Genomic DNA, 22,680 nt, shown 5'->3' with positions numbered 1-22,680 from the left:
GCGCAAGACACCACAATAAGCTGGTTCAGGTTAAACACTGACACCACCTTAGGGAGAGAACTGGGGACGAGTCCGCAGCTCTGCCCTGTCCGAATGGACAAACAGATATGGGCTTTTTTGAGAAAAAAACCACCAATTTGACACTCGCCTGGTCCAGGCCAGGTCCAAGAGCATGTTCACTTTTCATGTGAGATGCTTCAAATCCACAGATTTGACTGGTTTTAAACCAATGTGTTTTGAGGAATCCCAGAACTACGTTGAGATCCCACAGTGCCACTGGAGGCACAAAAGGGGGTTGTATATGCAATACTCCCTTGACAAACTTCTGGACTTCAGGAACTGAAGCCAATTCTTTCTGGAAGAAAAATCGACAGGGCCGAAATTTGAACCTTAATGGACCCCAATTTGAGGCCCATAGACACTCCTGTTTGCAAGAAATGCAGGAATCGACCGAGTTGAGATTTCTTCGTGGAGCCTTCCTGGCCTCACACCACGCAACATATTTTCGCCACATGTGGTGATAATGTTGTGCGGTCACCTCCTTTCTGGCTTTGACCAGGGTAGGAATGACCTCTTCCTGAATGCCTTTTCCCTTAGGATCCGGCGTTCCACCGCCATGCCGTCAAACGCAGCTGCGGTAAGTCTTGGAACAGACAAGGTACTTGCTGAAACAAGTCCCTTCTTAGCGGCAGAGGCCATAAGTCCTCTGTGAGCATCTCTTGAAGTTCCGGGTACCAAGTCCTTCTTGGCCAATCCGGAGCCATGAGTCTAGTTCTTACTCCTCTACGTCTTATAATTCTCAGTACCTTAGGTATGAAAAGCAGAGGATGGAACACATACACCGACTGGTACACCCACGGTGTTACCAGAAAAGTCCACAGCTATTGCCTGAGGGTCTCTTAACCTGGCGCAATACCTGTCCCGTTTTTTGTTCAGACGGGACGCCATCATGTCCACCTTTGGTAATTCCCAACGGTTTACAATTATGTGGAAAACTTCCCCATGAAGTTCCCACTCTGCCGGGTGGAGGACGTGCCTACTGAGGAAGTCTGCTTCCCAGTTTCCATTCCCGGAATGAAAAACTGCTGACAGTGCTATCACATGATTTTCCGCCCAGCGAAAAGTCCTTGCAGTTTTTGCCACTGCCCTCCTGCTTCTTGTGCCGCCCTGTCTATTTACGTGGGCGACTGCCGTGATGTTCTATCCCACTGGATCAATACCGGCTGACCTTGAAGCAGAGGTCTTGCTAAGCTTAGAGCATTATAAATTTACCCTTAGCTATATTTATGTGGAGAAAAATCTCCAGACTTGATCACACTCCCTGGAAATTTTTTCCTTGTGTGACTGCTCCCCAGCCTCTCGGGCTGGCCTCCGTGGTCACCAACATCCAAAACTGAATGCCGAATCTGCGGCCCTCTAGAAGATGAGCACTCTGTAACCACCACAGGAGAGACACCCTTGTCCTTGGATATAGGGTTATCCGCTGATGCATCTGAAGATGCGATCCGGACCATTTGTCCAGCAGATCCCACTGAAAAGTTCTTGCATGAAATCTGCCGACTGGAATTGCTTCGAAGGAAGTCACCATTTTTTTTACCATGGCCCTTGTGCAATGATGCACTGATTTTAGGAGGTTCCTGACTAGCTCGGATAACTCCCTGGCTTTCTCTTCCGGGAGAAACACCTTTTTCTGGACTGTGTCCAGAATCATCCCTAAGCACAGGAGACTTGTTGTCGGGATCAGCTGCGATTTTGGAATCTTTAGAATCCACCCCTGCTGTTGTAACAGTATCCGAGATAGTGCTACTCCGACCTCCAACTGTTCCCTGGACTTTGCCCTTATCAGGAGATCGTCCAAGTAAGGGATAATTAAGACGCCTTTTCTTCGAAGAAGAACCATCATTTCGGCCATTACCTTGGTAAAGACCCGGGGTGCCGTAGACAATCCAAACGGCAGCGTCTGAAACTGATAGTGACAGTTTTATACCACGAACCTGAGGTACCCTTAGTGATAAGGGCAAATTTGGGACATGGAGGTAAGCATCCCTGATGTCTCGGGACACCAGATAGTCCCCTTCTTCCCGGTTCGTTATCACTGCTCTGAGTGACTCCATCTTGATTTGAACCTTTGTAAGTGTTCAAATTTTTTTAGATTTAGAATAGGTCTCACCTAGCCTTCTGGCTTCAGTACCACAATATAGTGTGGAATAATACCCCTTTTCTTGTTGTAGGAGGGGTAATTTTAATTATCACCTGCTGGGAATACAGCTCGTGAATTTTTTCCCATACTGCCTCCTTGTCGGAGGGAGACCTTGGTAAAGCAGCCTTCAGGAGCCTGCGCAGGGGAAACGTCTCGACATTCCAAACTGTACCCCTGGAATACTACTTGTAGGATCCAGGGGTCCTATACGGTCTCAGCGTCATGCTGAGAGCTTGTCAGAAGCGGTGGAACGCTTCTGTTCCTGGGAATGGGCTGCCTGCTGCAGTCTTCTTCCCTTTCCTCTATCCCTGGGCAGATATGACTCTTATAGGGACGAAAGGACTGAAGCTGAAAAGACGGTGTCTTTTTCTGCAGAGATGTGACTTAGGGTAAAAACGGTGGATTTTCCAGCAGTTGCCGTGGCCACCAGGTCCGATGGACCGACCCCAAATAACTCCTCTTCCTTTATACGGCAATACACCTTTGTGCCGTTTGGAATCTGCATCACCTGACCACTGTCGTGTCCATAAACATCTTCTGGCAGATATGGACATCGCACTTACTCTTGATGCCAGAGTGCAAATATCCCTCTGTGCATCTCGCATATATAGAAATACATCCTTTAAATGCTCTATAGTCAATAAAATACTGTCCCTGTCAAGGGTATCAATATTTTTAGTCAGGGAATCCGACCAAGCCACCCCAGCTCTGCACATCCAGGCTGAGGCGATCGCTGGTCGCAGTATAACACCAGTATGTGTGTATATACTTTTTATGATATTTTTCCAGCCTCCTGTCAGCTGGCTCCTTGAGGACGGCCCTATCTATAGACGGTACCGCCACTTGTTCTGATAAGCGTGTGAGCGCCTTATCCACCCTAAGGGGTGTTTCCCAACGCGCCCTAACTTCTGGCGGGAAAGGGTATACCGCCCATATTTTCTATCGGGGGGAACCCACGCATCATCACACACTTCATTTAATTTTTCTGATTCAGGAAAAACTACGGTAGTTTTTTCACATCCCACATAATACCCTCTTTTGTGGTACTTGTAGTATCAGAAATATGTAACACCTCCTTCATTGCCCTTAACGTGTGGCCCTAATAAGGAATACGTTTGTTTATTCACCGTCGACACTGGATTCAGTGTCCCTGTCTGTGTCTGTGTCGACCGACTAAAGTAAACGGGCATTTTAAAACCCCTGACGGTGTTTTTGAGACGTCTGGACCGGTACTAATTGTTTGTCGGCCGTCTCATGTCGTCAACCGACCTTGGCTCGTGTTGACATTATCACGTAATTCCCTAAATAAGCCATCCATTCTGGTGTCGACTCCCTAGAGAGTGACATCACCATTACAGGCAATTGCTCCGCCTCCTCACCAACATCGTCCTCATACATGTCGACACACACGTACCGACACACAGCACACACACAGGGAATGCTCTGATAGAGGACAGGACCCACTAGCCCTTTGGAGAGACAGAGGGAGAGTTTGCCAGCACACACCAAAAACGCTATAATTATATAGGGACAACCTTATATAAGTGTTTTCCCTTATAGCATCTTTTTTATAGATTTCTAACGCCAAATTAGTGCCCCCCCTCTCTGTTTTAACCCTGTTTCTGTAGTGCAGTGCAGGGGAGAGCCTGGGAGCCTTCCCTCCAGCCTTTCTGTGAGGGAAAATGGCGCTGTGTGCTGAGGAGATAGGCCCCGCCCCTTTTTCGGCGGCCTCGTCTCCCGCTCTTAACGGATTCTGGCAGGGGTTAAATATCTCCATATAGCCCCCGGAGGCTATATGTGAGGTATTTTTAGCCAAAAAAGGTTTTCATTTGCCTCCCAGGGCGCCCCCCTCCCAGCGCCCTGCACCCTCAGTGACTGCCGTGTGAAGTGTGCTGAGAGGAAAATGGCGCACAGCTGTAGTGCTGTGCGCTACCTTAAGAAGACTGAGGAGTCTTCTGCCGCCGATTCTGGACCTCTTCTCGTTTCAGCATCTGCAAGGGGGCCGGCGGCGAGGCTCCGGTGACCATCCAGGCTGTACCTGTGATCGTCCCTCTGGAGCTAATGTCCAGTAGCCAAGAAGCCAATCCATCCTGCACGCAGGTGAGTTCACTTCTTCTCCCCTAAGTCCCTCGTTGCAGTGATCCTGTTGCCAGCAGGACTCACTGTAAAATAAAAAACCTAAGCTAAACTTTTCTAAGCAGCTCTTTAGGAGAGCCACCTAGATTGCACCCTTCTCGGCCGGGCACAAAAATCTAACTGAGGCTTGGAGGAGGGTCATAGGGGGAGGAGCCAGTGCACACCACCTGATCCTAAAGCTTTACTTTTTGTGCCCTGTCTCCTGCGGAGCCGCTATTCCCCATGGTCCTTTCAGGAACCCCAGCATCCACTAGGACGATAGAGAAAACATATTATAACTGTTTGCTCTAAATTTATCTGGAAATCTAAGAAACCTCGAATTGCTTCCTGGAAGTTGAGGTGCCACAAGAAAGATGGAGGATTAAGACTTCCAGATTTAACTCAATATTCAAGAGCACTTCCTTTTCAATTCGCCCTTGACTGGGTAATGGAACGTAGCACTTACACAGACTTTGATTTGGAATGTGAAGTTTTCTCTCCTTATTCCCCGGGAGCTCTCTTACAGACCCCGAGGAAACTAATCCCTAACCATATATATACCAACCTACTGTTTAGAGATGTTTATGAAAAATGGAATGCAGTGAACGCTAAATTACACAAAAACACTCAGGAAAGATTGGTTACCGATTTGGGGAAACCCTGCTTTTATGCCTGGGATTGAAAATCCAACTTACCAAAGGCTCATTACAAAAGGCCTCAGAACTATATCTCAGGTATTCAACTCGAGAGGTACAATAAAGTCATTCCAGACCTTACAACTAGAATTTAATCTCCCCAGCAATTGTTTATTTGCTCTCATGCAGGTCGCCCATTACGCCCTATCACTACCTACTATGCCAGAAACAGATATTTCTCTAGATCCCCTACAACCGATAATTTCTTGTTATATCAATAATAAATATAAACCCAGACTTCTCTATGATAAACTAATAAAATAATCTTCTCTGAAAATAAAGGAACAGGTATTTTGTAGAGGGGGAATCAGGGAGATGTCCAAAATGTGGTGCATCTTTTGCATCTGTTTCACAATCTTTGGTCCTGTGGACATATTAAAAAATATTGGTATTAAGTTATTAATTATCTTAACACGGTTTTCCTTCTGAATGTATCATTAGATCCTATACCATTGCTCTTTGCCAATTTTGACACTTTGAACTTGGCTGCCTTAAAAAAAACGTTAATCTCTTTCTTTATTTTTGTGACAGTTGCAAAAAAGGTGATACTGAATTCGTGGATTGTCAAACACAGTCCGACCTTCAAGAGTGGTCGATGATCTTCTAATGAGATACATGTATTTTGATAGATATGAACTGTCCTCTGACCCTCAAAGGGGCATATCTAAATTTCTTAGGAAATGGGGTGCCTTCATATCATCAAAGCCTATAGAATTACAAAATCAAATACATGCTGTGATAGACATCCCAAGACACTCTAATGGATGACTCATTTTCGTTGTGGAATATGCTATATTGCCTATCCTGGGTATCTTGGATTATCTCTGTTGTACTTACCTCTACTTATGCTTCCTCTCTACTGTTCATTTTGTCACATTTCCATATATTTCTCAGAGACCCTCCTTCAGCTATTGATTTCGTCTAATATTACATTATCTACAAGTAATTTCTGTTACTATAGCTTTAACTATCGGTTTACCTACAACAACTGTACAAATGTGCAGTTATGAGATATACTTAAACTAAACTTATGGAATGTATCTTCTCCACTGAAATGTGTCGGAAAGCTTGTGAAAGATGCAAAAAATTTCTTCTGTATATTATTTTATTTTATCTTATCTTATATGTCCTCTCCTCTCCCCCCCTCCCCCCTCTTAACCCCCTCCTCACTCAATCTCCTTTTATGTCTTCCTGGTTCTTTACTAATTTTGAGCAGTGGACATTGCATTGTTTAGTTTTTTGTATTCAGAATTTCACAAGGTATTTTGGCTACATATTATTTCTCTTACGTCCTAGAGGATGCTGGGGTCATTTTTAGTACCATGGGGTATATGCGGTTCCGCAGGAGCCTTCGGCACTTTAACAGTGTGAACTGGCTCCTCCTTCCATGCCCCTCCTCCAGACCTCAGTTTAGAAAATGTGCCCGGGAGACTGGATGCACACCAGTGGAGCTCCGCAGAGTTCTGTTGGAAAAGACTTTGTTAGGTTTTTTATTTTACAGGAAAGCTGCTGGCAACAGCTTCCCTGCTTTGTGGGACTTAGGGGGGGAAGTAGGAACCAACTTCTCAATTAGTTCAATGGCTCTGCTTCCGCTGACAGGACACCATTAGCTCCTGAAGGGTACTGAACACAGCCCTTGCCTGGCTGCTGCTCACTCCCAGAGCACTGCCGCCACCCCCTAACAGAGCCAGAAGTCAGAAGGCTGGTGATTATTTACGGGAGACCTGCAGAGAGGGGCCCTCCGGTCATCATGGCGGCATTAAGGTACCAGTGCAGGGCGCGCGGGGGGGGGGGGGGGGGGGGACCGTTCTGAGGGACATGGAAAACAAATCCTTACTCTCACTGGCGATAAAGTACACACAAGGGAGCCGCTGGTGTACATACCCCTGCCAGTATACACATGTATTACTGGGGCTGAACCGCGCCATTACAGGGGGCGGGACTTCTCCTCAGACTTGCTAGTAACACTTTGGCGCCGATTTTCTCCTCACAGAGACGCCGGAGCGCTGATCCTGGACACTGCTTCTCCTCACACATCGCTGATACAAGTACCAGGGTGTTATAGAAGGGGAGGGGAGCGCATAGTATATTGAAGTCTGCGGGCTTCATATTGGAAAAAAAAGCGCTGTGTTTGTCTATTTATTGTATGCAATACATATAGGGCGCATGGTGTGGACTGGCAATTCCCTCTGGGTCTCTCTGACAGACTTTAGGTAGATCTGTCCCCAATATCTCCCCTGTGTGTGAGTGGTGTGACTGTACACGTGTGTACCATGTCTAAAGTAAGTTCTTCCCCAGAGGAACCCATTTTGGAAACACAAGAGTGTTCTGAGCCTGTATGGGTGAGAAAGCTGCAGTAATATGTCTAAGCTAGCAAAGAAATTCTCTGAGTCTGAACAACAGACAAAAGCAATGGAGACAGTCTGTGGAGGATGCTCTGTTTGCTGATTCCTCCACGTCACCCACTCGGGACTCCTCCTTTTCCCAGAAAAGGTCTCTGGCCCAAATTATGCAGAGGGACACTGACACAGATTCCGACACTGAAGTTGACACTGGAGATTTGAGGGGGGTAGATCCCAAACTGGCTAAGAGGATTCAATGTATGATAGTCGCTATAAAAGAGGTGTTGGAATTTCCTGACACAACACCTCCACCTCAGGAAAAAGATTATTTTAAATGAAATAAAAAACAAGTGGTGACTTTTCCTCCATCTAAGGACTTAAATACATTCTTTGAGGATTCCTGGGCTAACCCGGAAAAGAAGTTTGTTATCCCTAGAAGGTTGCGGGTAGCATACCCTTTCCCTGAAGAGGATAGGCGTAAGTGGGAGTCACCCCCAATGATAGACACCTCAGTCTCGAGGTTGTCAAAGAAAATCATTTTACCTGCCCCAGGGTCAGCTTCATTAAAAGAACCTGCTGACCGCAAATTAGAGACGACTTTAAAGTCCATCTATGTTGCTACGGGTACGTTACTCAGGCCCACAATTGCTTCTGCGTGGGTAGGTAACGCAGTGGAAAAGTGGGCAGACAATTTAATTGTTAATATTGACACGGTCGATAAAGATGATATGCTGCAAATTCTAGGTCATAGCAAAGATTCTGCAGGTTACTTGGTTGAGGCTATGAAGGATGTTGGCTTACTGGGCTCAAGGGCCTCTGCTATGGCGATTTCAGCCCGCAGGGCCCTATGGATCCGCCAATGGAATGCTGACGCTGAATCTAAAAGAAATATTGAGGCGCTCCCCTATAATGATGAGGCCCTCTTTGGAGAGAAACTAGATGCCATGATATCAACTACTACGTCTGGCAAGTCAGCATTTCTGTCGTCGGCAGCTGCACCGGCTAAAAAAATATATCATTCTCATACTATGCAGTACTTTCGGCCCAACAAATACAAAAAGGCTAAGAGTACCCCTTTTTTCACAGGAAAAGGGAGAGGAAAAGGTAGAAAATCTACAACACCGTCAGGCTCCCAGGAGCAGAAGTCAGCAACTACTTCTGCAAAAGCCACAGCATGACGCTGGGGCTCTTCTGCGGGAGTGCGATCGGGTGGGGTCACGTCTTCTATTTTTCAGCCAGGTCTGGCTTCACTCAGACCTGGATCCTTGGATATTACAGATAGTGTCCCAGGGTTACAGGTTGGAATTTCAAGACCTTCCCCATGCCGATTTTTCAAATCAGCCTTGCCAGTTTCTGCTCAGGACAGCACAAATGTCCTGAACGCAATACACAAATTATGTCAAGACAAAGTCATTTCCTTGGTTCCTTCCGAACAAAGGAACCAAGGCTTTTATTCAAGCCTGTTTGTGGTGCCGAAGCCGGATGGCTCGGTCAGACCGATTTTAAACCTAAAATCTCTGAATCTTTATTTGAAAAGGTTCAAATTCAAGATGGAATTCTTGAAAGCGGTGATTTCCAGCTTGGAAGAAAAGGAATTTCTGGTGTCAGTAGACATCAAGGATGCTTACTTGCATGTCCCCATTTACCCGCCACATCAAGCATACCTGAGGTTTGCCGTTCAGGATTGCCACTACCAATTCCAAACATTACCGTTCGGGCTCTCCACAGCTCCGAGAATATTCACCAAGGTGTTGGCGGAGATGATGGTTCTCCTTCGCAAACAAGGAGTCAACATAATTCCATACTTGGACGATCTCCTCATAAAAGCGAGATCCAGGGACAAGCTACTCCAAAACATAGCGTTATCCCTGAAGGTGCTTCAACAGCACGGTTGGATCATCAACTCCAAAATGAGATTATCATTTTTGGGAATGATACTGGACACCGAGGTACAGAGAGTATTTCTACCGGTGGAAAAGGCTCAGGAGATCCAGAGCATGGTCAAACAACTTTTGAGACCAAGAACAGTATCAATTCATCAGTGCATTCGCCTGTTGGGGAAAATGGTAGCGGCTTACGAGGCACTACAATATGGCCGATTCCATGCCAGGGTCTTCCAGTGGGACCTACTGGACAAGTGGTCCGGGTCGCATCTCCACATGCATCAAAGGATAACCTTGTCAGCGAAAGCCAGAATTTCGCTCCTGTGGAGGCTACAAACTTCTCACCTCCTGGAGGGATGCAGGTTCGAGATTCAGGCCTGGATCCTGGTGACCACGGATGCAAGTCTCCGAGGGTGGGGAGCAGTCACGCAAGGCGAAAGCTTCCAAGGAAGATGGTCAAGTCAAGAAACTCGCCTTCACATAAACATTCTGGAGTTGAGAGCTGTGTACAACAGTCTTCATCAAGCGGCACACCTTCTTCAAGGTCGTGCCATACAGATCCATTCAGACAATGTAACGGCAGTAGCTTATATAAATCGTCAAGGCGGAACAAAAAACAGAGCGGCAATGGCAGAGGTGACAAAGATACTCCTCTGGGCAGAAAGACATGCAAAAGTTCTGTCGGCAATTTTCATTCCGGGAGTGGACAACTGGGAAGCAGACTTCCTCAGCAGACACGATCTGCATCCAGGAGAATGGGGCCTCCACCCAGAAGTCTTTGCAGAGGTGGCAAGTTGTTGGGGCGTTCCTCAAGTGGACATGATGGCATCACGTCTCAACAAGAAGCTTCAGAAATATTGTTCCAGGTCGAGAGACCCACAAGCAAAGTCCGTTTTTGGGGGGGACTTTTGTTACAAACCTTTTGGACTTTCTACATCTTTCTGGAAACATTTATGAACTTTTTATGGTAGAGTCCCCTTACAAGTTTATTTTGATTGTGGTAGCGCCCAAGTTGTTTTCATTGTTAATTTCTATCGGATTTAGACATACCACTTGGGTGGAGAATGACACCCCCTACCACAGGGATGGGGAACCTTCGGTCCTCCAGCTGTTGTTGAACTACACATACCAGCATGCCTTGCTACAGTTTTGCCATTTGGCCATGCTAAAACTGTTGCAGGGCATGCTGGGATGTGTAGTTCAACAACAGCTGGAGGACCGAAGGTTCCCCATCCCTGCCCTACCACCACCACCACCACCGACTCATGGCACATTACACTACCTACTATAATCTCCCAGAAACTAGGTTTGAAAAGTAGACAAGTATGATTTGTTTACAAGCAACACCAGGTCAGTTTTTCCTTGTAAAAGTATGACTGCATTTTTAAAGTAGCAATTGTTTACAAGACAAAACCAGGTCAGATTTACCTTGTACACAATTGCTGCTTTAAAAATACGGGCATACTGGCAGAACTTTCCGCACAACCTGCACATCACAGGCTATTACATATTGCCCTGAGTGTGTTAAAAGATGGCTGATCGCAGTTAAAACTATTATTATTGAGTAGCATTTGTCTGTCCAAATGAAATGTTATATTATAAACTCCCAACTAGTATAATGGCAGGGATCCCGGACATTGCACAGTTGGAAATATTCACACTCCCAGCGCCTGTGTAAAAGCTACTTATAGACCAGCTTATCAACAATATTAACTAGATGGCTGCAGCTGCTGTCCAATCAGTGCTCTAGCCACATAATAAGTCGTGATGTGTCAGGCACAAATTATTTTGCCAATCACTGCAAGAACATTAGTGGCTACTGTGGCATTTAATTTGCTGTTCTCTCTTATGCGTCAGGGGTCCTGGACATTTGTACTATTTAGTAGGCTTTGGCAGAAGTGGCACCACTTCATTAGGTATAAGCCCCAGAGGTGAAGTGGGTCCAGGATGCCCAGTGACTAGTGTTGCCAACTTTCCCGGATTTCCTGGATTCTGCAGGATTTGGTGGCAACCCTCCAGGAGGCTTTTGCTCTCTCCCGGATTCCGGGACCCGCCACGCCCCCCCCCGTGTGTCATTGTACATTGTGCGGCCGTGCATTGTGCTGCGGCCTCCGGACGATAATAACAGGAGCGGAGGTCCCGGCATCCCGCCCCCACGTGACCCCACCCATCCGTCCGGAAGAGGAGGTCTGCGTCGCTGTGCGTCAAACTTCATGGACGTCATCGCGCGGACGCAGACCTGAGGGGATGGTGGGGATAGGGACGGTGCGGCGGCCGGTGGCGGCCATGGCCACGATGGATCGAGCAGCAGCTGGACAGGAGAGGTGAGTATGACACTAACCATTGGAGTAATGTCCACCAGGCATCAACATAGTCATAACCTCAGGCCCTCCCTGTTCAGGCTCGGCATTTAGAGAATTTATGTGGAAAAATAGGGGAGCCGAGCCTGTCTTCACTGCGCGTTCCCGAAAAGGGGTGTGGTCTATTGAAGCGGCATGGCTTCATGGGAGGGACCGCGATTGCGAGCCACGCCCCAATTTTCATTACTTAGGGGGCATGCCCAGCGCTCTGTGAGCTGCTGGCATGCCCCCTCTCTCTCTGTCTCCAGTGAATAGATGCTGTGCGCATTCACCACTGCTCTGCTAAGCAGGTCAGCGATGACAGGAGCCTCCCAACTGCCCCCCCCCCCTCCACCGCGGGACACTGCGGCCCACGGGTGGAACAGCGGGACAGACCCAAAAAAGTGGCACTGTCCCGTGAAAATCGGGACAGTTGGGAGATATGCTGTTACCAAGATTATGTCAGGAATCGGGACTTAGCATCACAGATCTTACCAGTGTGCAGCCTAGTCCGGTGGTCCTGCAGGTATCACGTTGCCCCTTGTTCTGCTTCCCACTGTGCTGGCTGAGCATGTGCGTGTTTCTAATGCATCTGTGTATTTCTAATAAAATACATTTACTATTTTATAAATATGGTACATCATTTTATTTACATGAACATTGCTTGGTGTCGGTTGGTTGGAATAGGCGGGGTGGATCTCCAGGAATTGCTGACGCATGAGGTGCGTGGCAACCCTACCAGTGACTTGGTGCTTCTATAAAAGAGTTTTGAGGCCCAGGTGACTGGTGTGGCATTGTCACTCTCTTCCCCAAGTTTTGTTGATAACCTGTTCTACTCTTTGTAGGGCAAATTCCAGATTTATATAGGTGGAAATCTTCTATAAATCATGCTTGTTTCATTTCCTACATGTTTAACTGGACTTTCATTTATTTTACTGCCTATAGTGCACAATGAACCACATGCAACACAGCTCTAATTTTAAGTGTGGTAAATCCTATCCTAGTGTATTACCATGCTGCCCTCTGCTGGACTTCTTTGAAATGTAAGAGTCTCTCTAAACCAGGCATGTCCAAACTGCGGCCCTCCAGCTGTTGTGAAACTACATATCCCAGCATGCCCTGACACAGTTTTGCTGTCAGAGAATGCTAAAGCTGTGTCAGGGCATGCTGGGATGTGTAGTTTCTCAACAGCTGGAGGGCCGCAGTTTGGACATGCCTGCTCTAAACACTAATCATGGCAATAAAAAATAAAACGGTGTAGTACCGAGACCCTCATTTCCGAAACACACTGGATGCACATTGGAAAATGCCTTGGTTTTACTCTGGTGTCACTAGATCTTAATCATGAGAATGAGTGGATACCTGTCTGGTGCCTTGTACTTCTCGAGCCTGTTAAGGAGATCCTATTATGAAGTACTGTTCTGATACACTTGTGCGATTTGGCCCGATTTCATCGGATCGGGCAGAGAAATCGGGATGAAAAGTGGCAAATCGCAGGTGTTTTACCTCCGATTCCGATCCGGTGCGCGGTATCGTGCTCATCGGATCGGAGATCGCAAGGGTTACACTATACATTTGTCAGATATCGGAGCCTTGGACAGGATCACATACGATACATCATATGCAAAAGGACCGCATATGATGTATCGTATGTGATCCTGCTGTCCGGGAAGCTCCTGGGGAGCTAAAGGGAATCCTATGCAACTTCTTCCCTCGGAGAAGTTGCATAAGTGTATGGGGACCTTTAGTTGTGTTATGTGTGTGTATGTATTTGCACTGCATTTCCAGAGAGAATGGAGAGGAAACAGGTTTTGATTTTAATACACATATGTGCCACCATGCTGAACAAGATGGGCATACTATCACCACCGACCTACATAGGCTCAGTATACTCATGTCATTAAAGTGATGCAGAAAATGTTGATCTTTTATTTATGATTATGGACACCATAATATTAATTTTAAAAACTCCATATGGTGGTGTAATTGTAATAGTACCTATAGTCTACATAAGGCTGAGAGAACTCTACATCACTCTGAGAGAACTGCAAGAAGATTTGTGGGAGGTTGGGTGTTGCATAAAAACAGTAGGGAGACTGGAGTATCTTTATTTTATACATAAATAGATGGTACAGATGATTGGTTACCAAGCTTTTTCCAGTTGCTATACCCTTAAACTCATGCCCAGTGCTCCCACATTGATGAAAATGAAAACACAAAACAGTTACGCTCAATGTAATATTATTCAAAATCCAATCCGTCCCTCCTAAGTAAACCCACTCAGTAGAGACCTCTTTTGGAAACCACTGGTGCCGTGTAGTTGATAGTGTCCTTTTAAATGATTTTTCACGGGAATAGCTTATTTTAGGATCTTCACAAAGGATGGTCTTTACAAATAATCTGTAGCTCAACAGAGTATGATACTTTAATAGGCAACTGTACAATGAAACATAGTTGTTCCATTCATTATAGACATATTACATCATTCAATAGATCATGTTTATTGCAATCTACAGACATATCATGAGACATCTACTCAATGTGCATATTATAAGGTGTAGGATACCAAATCTATAAATTAAAAAGGATAAACAATTGATATTAGCGATAAAAAAGTTAGTTTACGTGCATGCACTAAAAGAGCTGTCAGTTTCTCCATCATACCGACGTGTCCTGATACTTCATAGCTCTATCTCCAATTGAATCACAGTGCTGATGAGCATTAGATAGTATACAGGAACCCTCTGTATCTGAAAGAAACTGAACAATGCTCATTTTGTGCTAGCATTGTAATGTCACTCTATATAAAAGTAAAAGTCCGGAGTTACAAAAGTTTCACAGCTCATCCTGTTTGTAAAGTTGGATTGGCTAAGACATTATACAGCAAGAGATACATAGCAAAAGGGTTTCAGATCACGCAGACTTACTATTGCTGGTGCAAAACCAAATGACAGATGCAACATTTAACAGGGGGTGCACTAGGACATCAGCTTGGAAAAAATCCCACTCACCTCACACTGCAGAGGTTTACTGGCCTATAAAGACATCTGAAAAATAGAAGTTTTGCATGTTCTCATCTGTGTGGGGCAAACATGAGAGGTTCTTATGGTGATATTGGAACAAAGCTCTTCCTCTATGCTGATAAACAGTCTACATTGCATTTAAATAGTAAAAATAGTACAAACACCAAAGAAAATAAACGTAAAAAGGTAATATGCCTGCTTTAATCGTTCTGTAACCTTAGACAACATCTGTATAAATTCTGTCTTTGGTGCTGTCGCCCCAAAATAAAGTCAAAAAGTTGCTCTTCCTGCATTGTGTAATCAGCCAGACATATGGACAACATACATTTATACAAATTGTGTCAAAATAAAGGGCCTAATTCAGACCTAATATCAGCAGCAAATTTGTTAGCTAATGGGCAAAACCATGTGCATTGCAGGGATGGGGGGGGGGGGGGATATAACATGTGCAGAGAGAGTTAGATTTGGGTGGGGTGTATTCAAAATGAAATCTAAATTGCAGTGTAAAAATAAAGCAGCCAGTATTTACCCTGCACAGAAACAAAATAACCCACCCAAATCTAACTCTCTGCAAATGTTATATCTGCCTCCCCTGCAGTGCATGTGGTATTGCCCATTGGCTAACAAATTTACTGCTGCGATCAGATCTAAATTACATTGAAGTTACATTGAAAAAAAAACTAAGAAAATCAGTTTCAGATAATACATTTGCAATATTAGTTGCATGCCAGCAAATCAAACAAATTGTCCAGTGGACATGCAAGTCTAGTTTTGCAATTGCTAAAAGGAACAAGTTAGCAAAAACATGAAAGTTTATAAGTTATGGGGGCAGAGGGACATTTAAGAGCATGTGACTCATTTTAAGATTTTACCCCATAAGGAAGAGATAGGCAACTTGTGGCTATACACTGATTGCTGAACGACAGTTTCTAGTGCACTCTGACCACCAGTAGAGTAAATTGGTGGTTGTTTAAAAGAAAAGTGCTCCGTGACACTCCATAAGGAGATAACCAGCCTATCAATTCCCCATGAATTAATGTCATTGCTGGAGGTACGAGGCATAGCATTCTTCAGTGATGTCACAAGTCCCTACTAAACCGACAGGCTGCATTTACATGAACATTGGTCCAGGCCACAAAGTGGCTTCCTCCATTCTGAATAAGCCATGATAGATACAACTGAACCCATAGTTAGCCTGTCAAATTATGTGGGGATGACTGGTTCACTTTAAGAACTTTATTATTTAACATTACTGATTTTTAGTTGCTAACCTGTGGTCATGTAGGGATTATCTTGAAATAAATGGGTTATTTGTACAATTCTATTGACAATTGATTGTGGGAGCAAAGTAGCAAACAGAGTGACAGCACCATATTAATAGGAAGTGATCGTCTGTGATTTTTCACAGAATGTCACAGTTGTACAGAGAGCACACAAAAGGAAATCTCCACTGCACACACGCAGTCCATGATAGTAAGGAACACTTTGATTGTGCATCTCCCTCCTGTTGTGTGCACTATTTGGCATGTGGAACAAGACTGGAGCTCAGATCCATAGGATCTTTTGGGGATTGGGGATTTAGGCTGTGCTAAGAATCTACTTTAGGAAAAATACAAACTTTATTGTTCCTGCTTATTTTTCGTTCAACTTTACATTTGGGCTGCTTGGTCTGGATAAGTTCCTCAGGTGTATTTCCAAGAGGAGGTAAAAGTCGTTTCTTGCTGTTACGTTTATCAGACAACCACTGTGGTGGCAATTCAAAGGGCCCAAATCCAAACTGCATGGAGTACTTGTCATTGAGCATTTCAGCTTCACCAGGCATCACAGGGGCAACTTGTGCTGCAGATTCGGCACTCTGTGAAATTAACTTTTGTACCAAAGTGTTTTCTACCTCTAGGCTTGTACTTGGCATCGTTTCCGTCAGTTTGTAACTTCGGGCAGCTGCTGACTTAATCTCATTCTCCTCCTCATCCTCAACAGACTTGAAGATCTGTTGTTGTCCAATATGGAACATCTCTAGAAGCTGGCTTCCTGAGCGGACACTGGGTTCCAGATTCACCTCTGCCACTGATCCCAGGTTGACAACGTTCCTTCGACTATAGCGCCGGTGAAGCTGCACTATGGTGCCCACCACACACTTGCGCACAGACTTGTTGACAGTCAAGAAAAGTAAGGGATTGGTGACAAGGGAAACCTTGGGCAACCAGATGGCTGTGAGCATTAGAAAGTCTGAGATATGAGACACATTGAGCACAGTGCGATAAACAACCAATGTTACATAGGGAACACTGCAGAGAATAAATATCAGAACCATGGACAGCAGCATGGCATGTAGTTCAGCCTCCTTTTGGGATACATATGGTATAGATATAGAGTTCTGTGGTGTCCTCAAAGCTGCTATGATCACCTTCTTTTTCTGGCTGGCACTCAGCGCTCTGCGGATGAGTAGCATGAATAGGAAAACCACAGCTACTGGCACTAAAACGGTGGTGACGTTGTACACCAACACATACACCAAGTGACCCAGAGAATAGCCCCAAGACTCGGAGCAGGTTGACATGGCGTAAATGTCAGTCACATTAGTCACAGCAAAAACAGGAACACTGGCAACAACTGCATGAGTCCAGATGTAGATCAGCAAGTCCCTTGCCTTGGAATCTGATATCTTCCTTTCGAGAGGGTACAAGACAGAGTAATACCTGCAGTGAATCAACACAGGTTTAGGTTAGCAAAAAAACAAAAGCAAATCTGTGCTCGATTATCCTTCATATAACTGATAACAAAAAATGGGATGCAGTCAATTTACCTCTAATCAAAATCCTGACGGTCGAAATCCCGACAGCAATTGACCGACGGTCAAAATCCCGACAAGGTCAAAATCCCGACATGGACAAAATACTGACATTTACAATACCGACAAGGTCAAAATACCGACATGTAAAATGCTGACAGATCAAAATGCCGACATGAGTTTTTCGTGATTTTTTAATTGAAACCGACTTGTTCATATTCTACCATCCCAGTGGACCTGGAGGCGGAATATAATAGTGTGCCGAGCGCAGCGAGGCACCGTGCCCAAAGTGCGTTCACCATGCGAGGGGACGCGGTACACTTATATGGTGTCCATGTCGACATACACACACAAAAAACAATGAACAATGCATGTCGGTATTTTGGCCTGTCGGCATTTTACATGTCGGTATTTTGACCTTGTTGGTATTTTAAATGTTGGTATTTTGTCCATGTCGGGATTTTGAACTTGTCGGGACTTTGACCGTCGGTCAATTGCTGTCGGGATTTTGACCGTCGGGATTTTGATTGGAGGTATTTCATACCGATTCCCAAAAAATTAATTTCAGCACAAAAGAATTGGCAGAAGAATTAGCAAAGTACCACAAAGAACTGAATCAAATTCCCCCAAAGAATATTGCAGGTGGTACTTTTGCCCATGAGATTTACTTAAATCTTTCCCAACACTTCCAAGATGCGCAGATGGGTGGGTCCCACATTTGGTGAAAATGCCCAACTCTAACATCTGTATGGAATAATGTTCATGCACACCTAATACCATTTTATATTCCATTCTTCCCTGCCCCCCAGGTTAGGAACCCATAAACATGCACAAACATGTATTGGGCATATTCTTAGTGTGGTAAAATGTATTACAGCCTCCTAATGGAAGGAGACAGAATACCATTATCTATACACATCACCTGCATTATCTATACACATCACCTGCATTATCAACGTTTGCCGCAGGTCCAGCATTTTTCCCCCTGAAATATATGCATCTGCCTTACAGCAAAAGACTACATTTCCTCATTATGTTATGCAGCTTCATCCACTATCCACACAGCCCTTTCTATCTGTATTCATCACACCCAATACTCATTCTGTAATGAAAATATTAAAATAAAGAAATTATGTATTACACTGGACACAACTGTAAGAAGACCAGATAAATCTGCTCTGAATCCACTGCATTAGACCTGTTGCTATACTAAATAAATGTTAAATTACACCTATCATCATAATCCTTATAGTTTGCAAGTCATCCGCACCATGGGGGTCATTCCGAGTTGATCGCTAGCTGAAAATGTTCGCTGCGCAGCGATGATGCAAAAAAAAAAGGAACTTCTGTGCATGCGTATGCGGCGCAATGCGCACGCGCGATGAACTTTCACAATGACCGATGTAGTTTCACACAAGGTCTAGCTAAGCTTTTCAGTCGCACTGCTGGCCGCAGAGTGATTGACAGGAAGTGGATATTTCTGGGTGTCAACTGACTGTTTTCAGGGAGTGATCAAAAAAACGCAGGCGTGACAGGAAAAACACAGGCGTGGCTGGGCGAACGCTGGGCGGGTGTGTGACGTCAAAACATGAACTGAATAGTCTGGAGTGATCGCAAGCGCTGAGTAGGTCTGAAGCTACTCTGAAACTGCACAAAAATATTTTGTAGCCGCTGTGCGATCCTTTCGTTCGCACTTCTGCTAAGCTAAAATACACTCCCAGTGGGAGGCGGCATAGTGTTTGCACGGCTGCTAAAACAGCTAGCGAGCGAACAACTCGGAATGACCCCCTATGGGCCTAATTCAGCTTCAGTTGTAACTTTGCGGAAAAAAACGACAACTCTTTTCATTAACATGCGGGGGTCCGCACAAGACAGGGCAAGACCGCCGTGCATGCCAGACCCTGCCTCTCTGCAAATATGCCAGCGCATTGCTATATGATTAAGGTAGCCCCCTACCTACGCAGCAAGCTGCGTAGGCAGTTGGAGGGCCGCCATGTTTAGGGTCGCAGTGGCTGCCTGTAATGTCACGCAGCTGCCATAGCCCACCCCTCCTTCAACGGTCTGGACACGCCTCCGATGTTGCACCCCTAAAATTGAGCGTTGATGACCACAAAACGCAGCATCGACACCCCATTTTTGCCCCTCTCCAAATCTTAAACTACGTTCTGAAGAGAATGCAGTGTAAGACCACGATACGCGTATGCGCTGATGTGCAGGAATCGCTTCACAGCAATTTTTGCAGATCAGCGTCAGAAGCTGAATTAGGCACCATGTGACTTTCTTACAGTATGCATTTTACTGTGCTTTACTAATCCTAAGTACTTCAGGGGTGTATATTGCCGGTATATTGCCAGGTCCATGGACGTATTCCCGGGTCGTCTGACCTGGTAATTCAACCTGGGTTATAAAAAGGGTTATTCCCTGGTCAGGCGCAGTGTGAACAGGTTACCCGGATGGATGCGACCAGGTACCCGTTCTCTGCATAGTGAGAGGTGCACCCTCCCCCGATGCTGGCTCCATCCCCGGATGGCAACCTGACCCTGCATATTGCCGGGTCGGGATTGTGGTGTGTAGGGTACAAAGCCGGGTCCCACCCGGGAAGGACCCATTTACAATTCCCGGTTGGGACCCAGCATTGCGATCTAAAAGCGGCATCAGTGTGCCTTGAGGACTGTGATTGGGAATGCATGGCCTATTTACTGCAACTTCTACAAGCACATGAAATTCATCACAGTTAAAACAAATGTTTATATCATTTGTCTGACATTCATACATTTTTATTTTGCTTAATATAGTTGCATTGATTCTGTCGTAAGTATCAAGCTGTGTTTTACTATTCTATATAAAGATATCGTCTTCTATAACATAGGGATACATTAAGCAGTGATAAGAGTGGAGAAGTGAGCCAGTGGAGAAATTTCCCCATCAACCAATCAGCACTGAAGTAACATCTATAATTTTCATACTATAAAATAATACAGAGCTGCTGATTGGTTGATGGGGAAATTTCTCCACTGGCTCACTTCGCCACTCTTATCACTGCTTAGTAAATGTACCCCATAGAAACATACAATGTGACGGCAGATAAGAAGCACTCGGCCCATCTAGTCTGCCCATGTACATAAACAAGCTTACACACTAGGATAAAAAATGTTTTGTTGGGAGCCAATTAACCTACTGGTATATTTTTGGACTGTTGGAGGAAACCGGAGTACCCGGAGGAAACCCACACAGGCATGGAGAGAATATACAAACTCCACACAGTTAGGTCCATGGTGGGAATGGAAAGATTACTGTATTTAGTTTTCACATTCTGTACACAATGTTGTATATACAATAAAATGCTAGCTATATGTTAGCTATACGTTTTCATCATTACCGGGAGAGTAAATATGACAGACTGCTGCTACACCTGCCATTAGAGGGGAAAGCCACAGCCATTAGTTGTCCCAAATTTCCAGAAAGTTACAGATTTTTAATGGATATCTCTGGAGGTATTCGTTAGTGTTGCTGTTCTTGTGGCTGACCAATTCAATGCATTGGGGCTGATGCATAGATGAATGTAAAGCAAGCTCAGAAAATGAGCACAAGACTATTCATCAATGCTGAGTTATGAATGTGTGTGCTCACTTAGATGCGGGTCATGCAAACCTGCTATAGGGAGGTGCAAGCGCACATTGATGATGACAATGGTGACTTGTCTGAAAATAGCCACAGACAGTATGCTACCTGAGCAAAGGTGAAGGCAACTCGTATGTTTGTTATATGAGAAAAAAAATCAATTAACAGCAACGGAAGAAAAGTGTTACCTTCTTTGGAATATGTTTAATGTTCAGATCATGTGAGGGAATCTATCTGTTCTCCTCTGCCTAGTACTCTATGCTGTGCTTCCTTTGTTGGTGGTCATTCCGAGTTGATCGCTAGCTGCATTAGTTCGCTGTACAGCGATGAGGTAAAAAAACGGCACTTCTGCGCATGCGTATGCGGCGCAATGCACACGCGCGACGTACTATTGCAACGAACGATGTAGTTTCACACAGGGTCTAGCGAAGCTTTTCAGTCACACTGGTGGCCGCAGAGTGATTGACAGGAAGAGGGCGTTTCTGGGTGTCAACTGACAGTTTTCAGGGAGTGTTCGGAAAAACGCAGGCGTGCCAGGAAAAACGCAGGCGTGGCTGGGCGAACGCAGGGCGTGTTTGTGACGTCAAAACAGGAACTGAATAGTCTGAAGTGATCGCAAGCGCTGAGTAGGTATTGAGCTACTCTAAAACTGCACAAAAAAAGTTTGCCGCCGCTCTGCGATCCTTTCGTTCGCACTTCTGCTAAGCTAAAATACACTCCCAGTGGGAGACGGCATAGCGTTTGCACGGCTGCTAAAAACAGCTAGCGAGCGATCAACTCGGAGTGACCACCGTTATGCACAAAGATACATCTGTCTAGCAGCAACTTCTACATGGAAATGAGGACAGAATGTAAATGAATGTAGGGCTGCTCAAATTCAAGAGCACTATGCTCACCACCAGGTGGTGCTGTAGTAGCCCTTTAACTCTGCTTTCTCTGTGTTTTATTCGGATGTGGATCATCAAATCGACAGACAGTGTCTAGGTCGACAATGTTTAGGTCGACCACTATAGGGTTTGAAGGTCGACAGGCTTTCTAGGTTGACATGTGCTAGGTCAAAAGGTCGACATGAGTTTTTTGTGTGGTTTTTTTTGTGTGGTTTTCTGCGTACAGTGACCGGGAAGCCGAATTAATGCACCGTGTCCCCTCGCACTTCGCTCGGCACAGATAACCGTTCCAATCGCAGTCCACGTGGATCGTTAAGTATGAAAAAGTTTAAAAAAAGAAAAAAAAAATGAAAAATTCATGTCGACCTTTTGACCTGTCGACCTAGCACATGTTGACCTAGAAACCCTGTCGACCTTCAAACCCTGTCGACCTATAGTGGTCGACCTAAACATTGTCGACCTAGACAGTGTCGATCTTCAGACCGGATCCCGTTTTATTCAAAGCCATTGCAGCCAGAGCTTCTCAAACGCAGGCATCCCAATGGTCCAGGTTTTAAGTATATCCATGCCTGGCCACAGGTAACTTAATTAGTACCTCAGTCAATTTGATTTAACGATCTGTGCTGAGCCTTGGATATACTTAAAACCCGGACAGTTGGGGTGCCTTGAGTCCCACGCTTGAGAACCTCTTGAATAAAGTCTCTGTACATTTGTTTAAACACATACTATACTTGTTTTAAACAGAGTTTAATTAAGGATGAGGTTAGTAAAGGCTACCTACCTA

The 22,680-nt window shown here is 45.1% G+C and overlaps 1 protein-coding gene across 1 annotated transcript in view; it reads right to left on the bottom strand.

The window, feature by feature from the left end:
• Positions 1 to 13,970: 13,970 nt before the first annotated feature.
• GPR176 (G protein-coupled receptor 176) overlaps positions 13,971 to 22,680 on the bottom strand; it is a 172,628-nt gene continuing 163,918 nt past the window's right edge. The window contains exon 3 of the mRNA XM_063948018.1: positions 13,971 to 17,296. Within this exon, the coding sequence (XP_063804088.1) occupies positions 16,186 to 17,296 (1,111 nt within the window). The 3' untranslated portion in view covers positions 13,971 to 16,185. The remainder of the gene's footprint in view (positions 17,297 to 22,680) is intronic.

Source organism: Pseudophryne corroboree, chromosome 12 (genome assembly GCF_028390025.1).
Source record: "Pseudophryne corroboree isolate aPseCor3 chromosome 12, aPseCor3.hap2, whole genome shotgun sequence".
Classification (NCBI taxonomy): domain Eukaryota; kingdom Metazoa; phylum Chordata; class Amphibia; order Anura; family Myobatrachidae; genus Pseudophryne; species Pseudophryne corroboree.
Note: the sequence above shows the minus strand (reverse complement) of the source record. Positions and strands in the feature narration are given on the sequence as shown.